The 13,021-nt window shown below is 42.4% G+C and overlaps 1 protein-coding gene across 1 annotated transcript; it reads right to left on the reverse strand.

The window, feature by feature from the left end:
* Positions 1 to 948: 948 nt before the first annotated feature.
* LOC134076549 (NXPE family member 3-like) lies at positions 949 to 9,216 on the reverse strand (the record flags this gene model as incomplete). The annotated part of the gene is made up of 7 exons (XM_062531670.1): positions 949 to 1,143; positions 1,607 to 1,938; positions 3,371 to 3,574; positions 4,664 to 4,734; positions 5,545 to 5,966; positions 6,995 to 7,393; positions 9,151 to 9,216. Coding segments are annotated over 7 exons (1,689 nt in total), but the record flags the coding sequence as incomplete, so codon positions are not given.
* Between the last annotated feature and the right edge of the window lie 3,805 nt (positions 9,217 to 13,021).

A 13,021-nucleotide genomic window follows, 5' to 3' on the forward strand; every position in this document is an offset into this window, starting at 1 on the left:
CTATATTGCTCTGCGTTCACCCGCGCATCCAGCACTCTCGCTTGAATTACTCGCGAGACCGGCATAGCACAAACATGCCACGCATATCAAATGAAAGAGGAGAAACAGAGCTTCCCATTGATACCAAATACATCGCTCCTTTTATGTTATAAAAACAGATAATAATGTTATATAGCTTATAGGCTACCATTACTCTCGTTTGATTTACTCATTACATCAGTCAGAAAGATATGGCACGCATGGCAGATGAAAGAGGAGAGCTAGAGCTAGAGCTGGGGGGTGGGGGGTGGGGGGACGTTGTGACCACCGGAGAGAATGAAATAGTGCCTTCCTATCACTATTCCTTCCCCTGTTACCGTGACGATTGGTGTGCTCAGACATGGCATTTGTGTCTTAAACAAACACACGGAAGCCCTCTTACAGGATCCGGTCCAATCACTGCGAGCCAATCACTGCGATAAAGATGCTGTTGGATGCATGAACACTCTTTTTAGCATGCTGCAGGATACACATAAACACTTGCACACGCACACACACACACACACACACACACACACACACACACACACACACAGACAGACACAGAAAGAAACAGAACAGAACGCAACAGCGCCAAGTAAAAGCAGTGGCCAAAACAATATTGCATCTGAAGCATAAATTATGGTGGGAAGATTCAGTGAGGTAGAGAAGCGTGTCAGCGTTGGGAGATGGCAAATGTCGCAAAACTTCAGCACATAGCGATTCAGCACAGGTTTTTACAAATTATTGATTGTCTGGTGGGCACATCAAAGAATGTTGCAACTCTTTATTTCTATGGCTCTGGGAAGAATGACACACAGACACAGAAACACACACATAAACATACACACATACAGACTGGCGCACACACACACACACACACACACACACACACACACACACACACACACACCGCATTAAGCTGCATTCTTAGCGGGGGCAAATGAAAGAGAGAAGTATGTCGACTCCGTTTTTGACTATCAGCCGGAAAGGGTGGAGGTTGTCCTCGAGGTAGTGGCACGAGGTCATCTGCCACACGTCCACCATGTAGACCCCCACGTCACGGAAGCCCTCTTGCAGGATCCGGTCCACTTGCATAGTGAGCCAATCACTGCGATACAGATGCTGTTGGACGCATAAACACTCTTTTTAATCTGCTGCAGGATACACATAAACACATGCACACACACACACACACACACACACACACACACACACACACACACACTCACACATGCATCGACACACATAAACACAGACACACACAACACACATTAAACATGTGTGTTTTACATACAGAAAAGCATACACACAGACACAAATACACTGCAGGCTAACACACACACACACACGCACCCACGCACGCACGCAGGCAAAAGCCAAACATTGGTCAAGATCTCTCCTCAAGATTTCTTTGGAAATGGAAAATATAATAAAACAATTATTATTATAATAACAATAATAATAATTACAATTACTATTAATGTTATCATTATCTTCTTCTCTGTTATTGTGTGAAACACTCAAAATGTAAAAGGGGGAAAAAAGATCATTATTGATTGTATACTGCGGAGAAACAATACACCACCTTTTTGTTGTACCCCGTGTTGGCCGTCTTGATGATGACCTTGGTCCCCGGCGCGCGTTTCAAGAGGGCGACGACCGACCTTCGGATCAGCCAGACGCGGTAGGCGTAGTACGTGAGTGGGTAGCTGGTGAAGTGGGCGCACAAGTTCAACACGACCACGGTGCGTGACCCACCAGCCAGGCCGTCGATCTCGCTGCTCATGTAGTGGAGGGTTGCCACGGGGATCTTGCCGCTATGCAGAGGGAGACCGTGGGTGCGGTAGTGCATGGCGACGTTGTTCTGCAGGTCCACGGCCATGAGGGGCTCTGTCTGGATGTTGACGCTGTTTAGAGCTGAGAAGAGGAACAAGAAAAAAAAACATGTTATAGACGTTTTCAATTATTTTTTTTTATTTTTGTCACAAATGTATCATGTTTATCAGGAAATTAAAGGCCAAATGTATTTCATTTTATTTTTACATTTTTGCAGGATAATTGCACTGACACCTTGAAAAATGAAATGGCAAAACAAGTTTTTCATTTTAATTTCACTGTTTTCATTTTAATTTTCTTTTTGGCAGGAAAAAAACCCCATAGTCTCATGTGTTTCGATCTGTTTGTGTTGTATACAAATGGTTGTATACTTGTTGTTCTATGATCAATAAAATAATAATAATAAAATAAATGTTTCTCATAAATGGACCACCATTTTAGGCATGTATTTAACAGTATATGAAAATATTAATAGCCTATACAAACTATGCAAGCCATTTTTAAATCTTGTTTTATTTAAACTACTCAATGCAATCTCAATTACTCACGAAAAACACCAACAGTCAATGTTTTTCTCCAAATCCAAGTTTCGTTTGTTTTATGGACTACTAGCTGGTCGTGGAAGAGATGATTGTTAAAACATGAATTTGTCTTGGAAATGGAACCAAGGTTCACAGGCACCATTGTAGTACAACAACAGACCTACAACCTCGTGCTTTCATTGGACAGAAGCCTCAAATTCAACGGACTCATTTGCATAAAGATGGGCATCGGCCAGCTTTTCTATCGCGTGGCACTATTTCAAAAGCAGCGCTGCCTTCCCGGGAGTGCTTTGCGGGACCGTTAAAGTCGCTTGACGTCACCCATAGGAAAATAGTGGATTACGACACAACATAGTGACGTGACGGATACGTGTGGCCGTACCGTGAGTGTGGGAACGGCACCTCTTCTCTCTCTCATTATCAGCGACGCTAACGTCTTAGTTGTTGAACTGTACCTTTAGTTTTCCCTACTCGTAAGCTTATTTATTTCTTTACACTTAGAGTTGAATTTGATCCGTAATATAGCCCATTATATTTATTCTCAAACTACTATATATTGGGTTTTTTATTGACCTGGAAAACATTTGGATGGCGAGTCAGTCTCTGGATGACTATTAGAGCTTTTCATTATTTTGATATTTTGTACAGCTAAATTTGTAAATAAAACTGGAAAAATATATATTTTAAAATGGGTTTTGATTTCAGGCTGTAAGACAAAAAAGTAACTATTTAAAAGGGGTATGATGACTTTCTGTATAGGCACTGTATGTATGATAAGAACTCTGTGAGCAATTCAACAGAGAAGAATCTGAATTTTGACATATTTTGAATCCGTCGCCACATAACCAGAGGTGACCACTGGGGTGGCCAGGGTTTATGTTGGGGTGGGCATGGTTTATCCAAGCCACTGGTGTGTGTGTGGTGGTGTGTGTGTGTGTGGGGGGGGTATCTTATTAGTATATATTCCTTACTTGGTACAGTCTCATTGAGGTATGAAAACCACTGTCTGATGGTGGAGTCTCCGAAGAAATAGATGTCCTTGTCCCTCAGGCATGGCGCGATGTCTGGAACAGAGAAATGTCGGGCGGCGCACACAAGTGACGTCCACACATCGTTCAGGTAGAATCCTGCTGGGACTGGCGTGGGAAGTCCAGGTTTGCACGGCTTGCTCACCACTGAAGGTAAGACAGTACAGGAAAGATGGATATTTGAGGCTATTGTCTACAGTATATCTTTCATACGAAAAGACAACAATGTTAATCTCATGATTCACATAGCACACTTCACAAACAAAGCATTGTGTTTCACAGAAGCAGGTAATAGTAAATAAATAGTTACACATATAGATAAGATATAAAGACATGGATGTTCTGTATGTGTCTGTGGAGGAGATCTCTTTATTGTATGGGAGATAAAAACATATCGGGCCCTATCATGCAACTGGTGCAAGGTGGTGCTAAGCGCAACACAAGTCTTCTGCATATCATACACCCAGTCAGTGGTGATTTTTTTTGCTATGCGCTCCACTTTTATTAATCCTTATTACACGGCTCTTCAGAGTGCTGCAGAGAGTTCCATTCACATGAATGGGCCTTCCCAACGTTCGGAGGTCTGTTGAATTGGAAGTTTCATCAGGACAAAGCAAAACCCCTCCGCTGCGCGTCGGGACTTATTTTTCGATAATTACCGGCGGACAATACAATATACCTTACTGGTTTAAGTATAAGTAAGTATTACGGTGGCCAAAAAGGGTCACAACACATGCATATTCAAAAACATCTGCAACCTCAGAAAAAAACCTGCACTTTCAAACTCAGAAAACGCTGCAAATATTCACAACATGAGCAAATATGGAAACAAACCGCAAACTAAATGAAAACGAACTGCAAACTAGATGAAAACAAACTGCAACTAGATGAAAATGGAAATGGGACCATAATCAGTGGGAAAATGGGGACCCACATCCTATTTAGGGTCGTGGCCTCTGTTATAGTCCTGAGAAGTGAAAGTGCTCGTAAATCAATTGTATCAATATTGATCATATTTCTGAGACTCTTCCCGAACTTTCATTTGTAAATGCCATTTTGGATCAGACGTTTCAGATTGCCAAGATAGGGCCCATAGACTTACAGAACATGAAATGGCCTTAAAGCCCATTTGAACAAATGGTGCATGTACAATAGGCCTCGGCATCTTTGTGCAGGTATGTGTGTGTGTGTGCAGGTGTGCGTCTCTGTGTGTTAATTTGTGTGTGCATCACATACCAGTGCTTAAATTAGTTCCAGTCACTCTGATCAGGCGTGAGTCACCGGTAAGCCACTGGTTCACATGCTGACTGAGGGGACACAATGTGATGTTGATGTTACCTCAAAATCTGAATTTCTCTAATAGAGACATGACAGAGTTATGAAAACATGTAAAGTCCATGTGGCCTGTGTGTGTAGATATGAGGAATGCATGTTCAGGGGCTGAAAATATGATATACTACCGTTGTGCTCATGTATGAATCCATGGTAAAGTTGACTAAAAAGCAGAATAAAAAATATTCTTTTGGAAATGGCATGGAGTACTTTCCATAATCATCTCTCAACGCAAATCAAACCAGCTCTTAGGCTAACTGAAATAAAACCATGCAAATCTTGCTATGGTGAAGGGTATGTGATGATGTGGGGCTATTTTAATTCAAAAGGCAAATTTGTGGTATACTGACATTAATTTAAACTCACATAAAGAGACACAACAAAAAGCTGTAGTTGCTGTCAGTTTACTTTCAATTCAACTGAAAGTGTATACAGAACATCAGCCGATAGGGGAAGAGAATTAGGGTGGCCCAACAGGACCAAACTTAAGACAGGTGAAGGCAATATTCAATACCTAACACATAGTATCCTGGCTCACCTGTCCATGAGGACCTCCTCCTTTTCAAGATACCCCTGTATGTGTGAACGGGGCCTATGTGTGTTTTTCAAGATACCCCTGTAAGTGTGAACGGGGCCTATGTGTGTTTTTCAAGATACCCCTGTATGTGTGAACGGGGCCTATGTGTGTTTTTCAAGATACCCCTGTATGTGTGAACGGGGCCTATGTGTGTTTTTCAAGATACCCCTGTATGTGTGAACGGGGCCTATGAGTGTGTCTGGCTCACCTGTCCATGAGCACCTCCTCCAGGGCGTGGTTGCGTTTATTGAATCCGCCCCCCGAGTGGAACACGCGGTCCTGGCACGTCAGCGTCGGGGGCTTGTGGCACTGCCAGGTGAGGCCCGTGAGGGCGTCGTGGTACTCGCACCGTCCCTGTAGCGACGGCGACAACTTCACGCCCGGCCACTTCACGTTACATTCCACCACCTCCTCCACCGTGGCACCCCCAAGCTGCTGACTGGCGCCCCGGAAGTAGTTCAGGAAGTAGATCCGGTCGGCGTCATTGCGCCGCCATTGCTTGAGGATGCGGACCGCCTCGCTGGAGTGGATCAGGCGCACGGCCAGCGTCACTGGGCCGGCCCACGGGAGCCTGAACCGGGCCGTGTAGGTGCCGTTCTGGTGGTCCACCACCTCTCCAAACACGCTGGCCTGAGGTGCAGAAACAGATGACTACTGTATGTGACGTGTGCCATTGTGTGAGTGTGTGTGTGTGTGTGTGTGTGTGTGCGTGTGAACTGGGCCATGTAGGTGCCATTCTGGTGGTTCACACTGTAAAACTTAATGGCTATCTTTGCTTAAAATGTTTAGTTACAACATCTGTTTTCATCTTTTGTTGAGATTTCTTGCCTAAAACGAGTGCAATTTAATGTTGAGGTGGAAAAGTAAACATGATCATTTAAATCAAGCAAATTGAGAAGTTGTAATAATGTGTGGTAATGTTGAGATTGAACATTAGTCTGGGGAGTCCTTAGTCCTTCAACCAATAAGACCAATGATCCGGGTATGCCAGATGGATAAGCCAGTGATTGATAGGCTAAATTTGATTTCTCCTGAGTGATGTTGGCTAGCGTGTCTCTATAACAAACTGCGAGAAAATGTAGCAAATTTTGAGGTGCCCTTGCACCAAAGATCGTATAGTTAGGAAGATGAATCATAAAGGGGGTTTTCAATGGAATGAAATGGTGCCCACTTCCGGCCTCCTATCTGGGCGTGATCAGTGACGAGTAATCGTATTTTGTAGAAGCAGCAGAAGCAGTGTGCCGTTGATAACAGGTGGCCTGCACAATTAGCGGAGACAGGTCAGGTCAGGGGGGACAGGTCGTGAACAAAGTTATTTTTCTATGTATTTATCTCCATGGAAAATACGATTTCAATGTGGGAAAGTTAGAAAGACGTGTGCCTCGTAGAAAATTCACTGAAAATGGTCTTCACCGACCTATATCACCCCGACTAAGTTGGAAATGAGGTCCTATGTCCAAACTCCAAAATTCCGAACTATTCCTTTAAGATGTTGGAAAGAGGGACTTTACGAAGATCTAGGCTTAGGATGCTTTCGTGGAACCCATGCAGCCCTGGTAGCCTGTCTGTGTATGTGTATGTGTGTGTGTGTGTGTGTGTGTGTGTGTACTTTACGGAATAACTTGATTCATAGAGCTGTGGAAAAAACACAAAATTACCTTTAATTTGGCTGAATAAGCCTTGGCCTGGAAGAAGTCTCCTCCGTAGCGTTTTGGAGTACTTGTGAAGTCTTTGGCGAAGATGGTGGCGAAGACTTCCTCTCCCACTGTGTAACTCTGCTTGAAGTCGTTAATAATGAAGGTGGAGTGGGCCGCACTCGTGCAGACACTTGCATTGCTAATCTCACGGTCAGGTTCGGGCCAGTGGATCGCCTGTTGTATCCGGTCCCACTCCTCTGGACTGAAGCCCGGGTCTCCGCTCACCGGTAACGCTGGCGTCGGGCCCTTTAGCGTCGTCTGCGTTTCATTCGAGCCGAGTCTGTCAGGTCTGTCAGCGCACTGCTGCTGGTGAGGCCCAAGGAGAAGCTTGCCACATCCGAACGTGTAGGACAACAACAGCTGCACAGAGATAAACAAACAAAGGGATTTATTTTCGGTCTGTGTACCATTCGTTCATTTGACATTCAATTGAGAATCCAAAAGTCTGAAAAATAAAGCGTTATTTGTTTGTTTGTATCACATTCATAAACAAATAATGACATTTTTTGATTTTACAATTTTGGATTCTCAATTGAATATCAAATGAACAAATGATTAATGGATCATGTTAAAATGAAGAACTCTGCGCATCAATCCCTCATCTGCTGTCACGGGTGCTTCTCAGTATAGGACCAGGAGAATCATAAAGGAAGGAGACTGGAGCACACTGATCTCACTTGCAGTCTTTAATGGTGCAAACAGACTAGACTAACGTTTCGAAGACTAGAGTCTCTGAAGAAGACACATATAGTGTCGAAACGTTAGTCTAGTCTGTTTGCACCATTAAAGAGACTCTGAAGAAGACACATAGTGTCGAAACGTCAGTCTAGTCTGCTTGCACCATTAAAGACTGCAAGTGAGATCAGTGTGCTCCAGTCTCCTTCCTTTACGATTCATGGATCATCTCCCTCACATGTGCATAGCGATAAGCAAACAACGTAAAGTACCTATATCTATCTATAATGATTGATGATCTCTGGAGGTCATTGGATATATGAAGTTTTAAAAGGGAAATGTGAACGTATATTTGAGTAAATGGACAGATTTGTGAACGAATTAAATGAAGCAATCAATTAAGTAACAGAAAAGCGCTTGGGGAGAATCTTTCTTTTTCTGAGATATCAATACATGTTAAACTTTCATGAGATGAATGCTTTTTGCGAACCAATGCCAAAATAAGAGCTACAGAGTGGGACAAAACCACCTGATTGGGTGCTTTGGGTTTGCAGTCACTGGAAAGTGGAATAGGCTTAGGTACCACCCATGTTTTTTGTTGGTCAACAGGTTAATTTAACAAGAAATTATTGTTTCATTGTTGTCCAGCTGTGTGGGAGAAAGAAAGAGACCAAACTAGATTGAACTGATTGATTGTAAAATAACTTGCAAGGTGTCAGATTACAGAGCGTGAGAGAGAGAGAGAGAGAGAGAGAGAGAGAGAGAGAGAGAGAGAGAGAGAGAGTGTGTGTGTGTGTGTGTGTGTGTGTGTGTCGGCAGCAGTGCTGTAGTAGTTATAGTGGGCGTACTGTAAGTTGTATAGAGGGTATACTGTGATCAACCCCAAATGTAGATTCTCATCCTTCCTTATTTTAAGTGGGCATACTGAGATGGTGATGCTTTTTATGTGGGTGTACTGTAGTCACGCATATCACGTAGACCACTCCCTGGCAGGGACAGTGATCGTGAGTTGGGCTGACGAAGCCAAATTGTAAAGTTGTCACCATATCACCATAGCACTACTAGCAAATTATAAAAGGATCACGTCACTGCATGAAACACATAGTCCAATTTGATATTTAATAATGAAATATTTAATAATAAACTTTGTGGTGGGAAATTACAATCCAGATATGGTTCTTGGTAGGAAAACTAAGTGGCATGCCTCTGACCATGACGAGGAGAAAGAGAAGACTCACACAGAGGAGACGTTTGCTGAGATTAGCCTACCAGATGTGGCACACTGGATGGCAGTGAATCAGGGCAAATTTGAGAAAAAATTGCAAAGGAAAATAGAGTTGGAATTAGAGCTCGAAGTAAGTTAAATTAAGTAAGCCCATGTTTTCGTTTGATTTCATCGTTTTTTGTTACCACTAGGCATAAAGAAAGAAATATCTACCTACCAAGACAAACAGATTTCCAACTGCCAAAATTAAAAACCAATGCAGGAACCGGCATGCTAAAACAAAAAAGATTTAATCACCAGTTCATCCTTATTATAAACACATAGCCTAAAACTAAACCATGATAGCCAACTTAGAAGGTCAACTTGGGCAACGGTATCAAGATAACTCTGTAGCCAGATAACATGATCAGTCATGTTAACTTGCTACAGTCATGATAACATGAGTTGACATGTTTTAATAATATAAGACTAGTGCACTTCACAGTACATTGTCGGTTTGTCCGTGGCGTAAACGCTGGCAGTCAAGTTGATTGATTTAGGTAGCGGTTCGATTCCCACGTGGAGTGAAAATTATTTTATTTAGGTAATGTTTTTTTTTTGGTGGCATATTCATGATCTAGTGCATATAGCCTAGCAGCCAAATTTAAATATTAATATTTAACGTCTTTAATATTAAGACGTCATGCATATTTGTATTCGTTTGCCTCCAGTTTATCAGAGAGTTGACAAATCAAGGTGCCACATCTGTCAAAGAAACGTCATGAATCGTGAAACGTCATCAACGAAGCCAGTTGACACAGGAGCCAGTTGACATCTTATTTGTCCAAAACAGCCCATACAGTATCTATAGACCTCCTGGCCTCAATTTCCCTGCTTCTCTCTCTACTTTTCAGATCCCGTAGCCTAGAAATCTAGACGGCATCCCGTGCAGTTCTATGTCCTTTGACAATCCATGATTTCACATAGGGAATGGGATTGAACCGGGCAAGCGGTGGGCCAAAAAGGCAAAGAAAGAGTTGTGGGGAGATGGTAGGGGGAAAGTGGGGTAAAGTGAGACATTTTTTACATTTGCTCCCCTCTAAGCGAGCTAAAATGATATATCGGTGAAATTGACACATTTCCCATTAATTCAGGATGTTTCCTTTCAATGGTAATGATCAGAATGTATTTTGGATGAAAGGCAGTGACAATATAATGTTTTTTAAAAAAGTGGTCTTGTGTCTCACTTTACCCCAGCTTTGGGGTAAAATGAGACAGACCAGAGAAGTCAATGGTGTGATTAAGTTGATTGCAAGAAAATTTACTTTTACATGCACAAAAAACATTTTTTGGGAAAAAACATGCTTACCTCAGCAAAACGAGCTTCTCTCCTTCATGGCCAAGGGGAAATGGGAAGGGCTTGAAAACAAAATGGTCACATGGGCACAAATGTGTTCTGTTGCCTAGATACAGGGTGTGTCTCACATTACCCAGTGTCTCACATTACCCCACTCTCCCCTAGAGGGGAGAAGAGATGCTCTATTTACCGTGCAAATTAAGTTTAGGCTACTCTACGTCTACGACGAAAAACCCGGATGGAATATGTCACATGAAAGAAAAGACAGAACAAAACTGAACACTAAACGAACTTTTATTTACTAAATTAATGAATTATTAGCCTATTTGCTTTATTTAATTGTGACATGGTCATGGAGGTGGTGGGTCTAATTAAATAGCTGCCGGATCCCAGATTAAGCTGCCGGATCCAACGTCGGAGGTTCCGGATCTTGTTCCGGCTTGTTCTGGCTCAAATTAAGCACTGGATAACAATTTAAATACTGATCAAATAGGCCTACTGTTAGCTCAATTAGGCTGCCAATGACATAGGCTACATCACTTATGGTTCATATTTGCCATGTAGCCTACACCTGTGCAGCAGGGATGGAAATTAACACCAGCCACCAGCCAAATGCTGGTAAAATGGGAGAGTGCATGGCTGGTAGATTTCAGACACAAAGTCATATTTTAACATTGAGTGGCGGGTTAATTTGACCAGAAATCTGCTATTGGCTGATAGATTTTCACATTTTCAAATTTTAATTTCCACCCCTGCTGTGCAGTCATAGAAAATAAGTAGATTGTATGTTCTTCACAGAAAATTAGGCTAGTTTGAAAAAAGAATAAATAGCCTATAGGCTACGATTTTCTTTTTACCAAATTGAAAACGGGTCCCACAGACCTTACAAGGCTTAAGACAATGTAATACTTATCCTATAAATGCCTCATTTTCAGGAAAAGTGATTTATTTATGTTTTTAAGACAAAGGAAATTAGCAGGCTACATTAGGCTGTACTCACGCCTGATGGAGGGTCTTTGAGTCCATTGCATTTCCCCTCGCGGCAAAACGTAGGCTACCAGACACGATTGTAAATAGCCTATCGTTTAAAAACGTACAGTTCTGTTCGCATAAAGCTGATTAGCTTTATGAATTAAATGACAGCCCGCACATTGGACTTGTATTGGCTTGACACACCTCCCGTGATCCTAGCCCAATCACACTTTGGCAAAATTCAACAACAGTTCACAGTTAAATACATGCCCTTTTCTTATAATCTAAGCCAATTAAATCCATTGCGTTGAACGTCATCTGAGATGTTTAAACAGGAGTTTTGAGCTATGAATACGAATGCGCAGAATACGCTGTTTGGGGAATCTACTCGGGTTTGGTATGGTTTCCCCTGTGAATACACTTTTGATTTGACAGAAATTATTTGATTAAGAATACACATGATGGCCATGGCGTTTTACCGTGGTGCGTAAAATAAAAAAAGAAACAGTAGCCTAGTCTACGTTAGACTGTAAATTGAACAGTAGGGAGCTATGCATGTCATGGCCAGAACAAATGACTAATTATGCGAGGGAAAAGCGGATGTGGTTTATCAGATTAGATGCAGTGTTTTTTTTTTCCAGGTGGACAGGATGCATTCATGGTTCAAAAGCTTTAATGTTGTGCCTACTGCACTTGCTGTAGTGTTCCTGTGTCTGTCACTTTGCTACAAGCGCCCTTGGGCCTCTGTATGCGCTGAACATGCTTCTGAGCCAACTTGATTACTGTATAAATAAATCAGAAGAGCAGTATGAGGCAAACGCCATGCCAAGGCTCTTACACATGGTCAGGGGAGAAGGGAGGTCATCAGCTGATGGAGCTCTAAGGAAGGCAGACAATCCTAGATATCAGGCAACTCTCCTTACACCTAAATCTTAAGCACGAAGCCCAATTTGCGATATCATTCATCATAGATATAATGAGAAGAGAATCTCCAAAATAACCTCCATCTTTTTTAATTGGCCTTACTGACACCGAAAAAGCAGGGAAATAGAAAGACACAAGAATTCCTAGACGGTTGAATAATGAACTTTTCTCTGATTGGCTGAAAGAAGTTTGGGATGACACGGGAGGGGACATCAAAAATGGTGTAGCCTATAAGAAACGGGCCCCAGCCCCAGCCCCAGCAATCCCTAGTTAGGACATTCATCGGGGCCTCAGCGGATGACACCTTCTCCTGTCTTGACTGTCAGCCCGAAACTTTGTTTTCGCTGTACTATAATTGCAATACGGGGAATAAAGATCAACAGAAAGCTCCTGTCTGCATCGTCTCCTTCGGATGTCTTTTTCCAGAGTGCTATTTAGTATATAGTTAAAGGGTAGAAAACATCGTCTCTTCCTAATAAACTTCTGCTCCTTATAACTGGAGCAGTAGCCTACTTAACTAGCTGCTTGGCCTTAGTTGTATATTGTCCACCAATGCAATGTCCATGGACCACCAACCTACAATATGTACATGACCTACAGTAGGCTACCAAACACACACACACACACACACGGACATATGCATTGTAGCATGACATGGCCATTCCCTGATATGTGAGTGACTAGTCGAGTCGACACAGATTGTAGACAATGACTGCGTGTAACTCTACACTAGATTTGGTTAAAACCAAACTCATTTTCTGTAGAATCTATGTGCACGACACGCCCAAACCCTGAAATGTGAGCAACTACTCGACAGAACCGCAAACAATGACTGCGCTGATGTAACTCTCCACTA

The sequence above is a fragment of the Sardina pilchardus genome, chromosome 1, assembly GCF_963854185.1.
Source record: "Sardina pilchardus chromosome 1, fSarPil1.1, whole genome shotgun sequence".
Lineage (NCBI taxonomy): Eukaryota > Metazoa > Chordata > Actinopteri > Clupeiformes > Clupeidae > Sardina > Sardina pilchardus.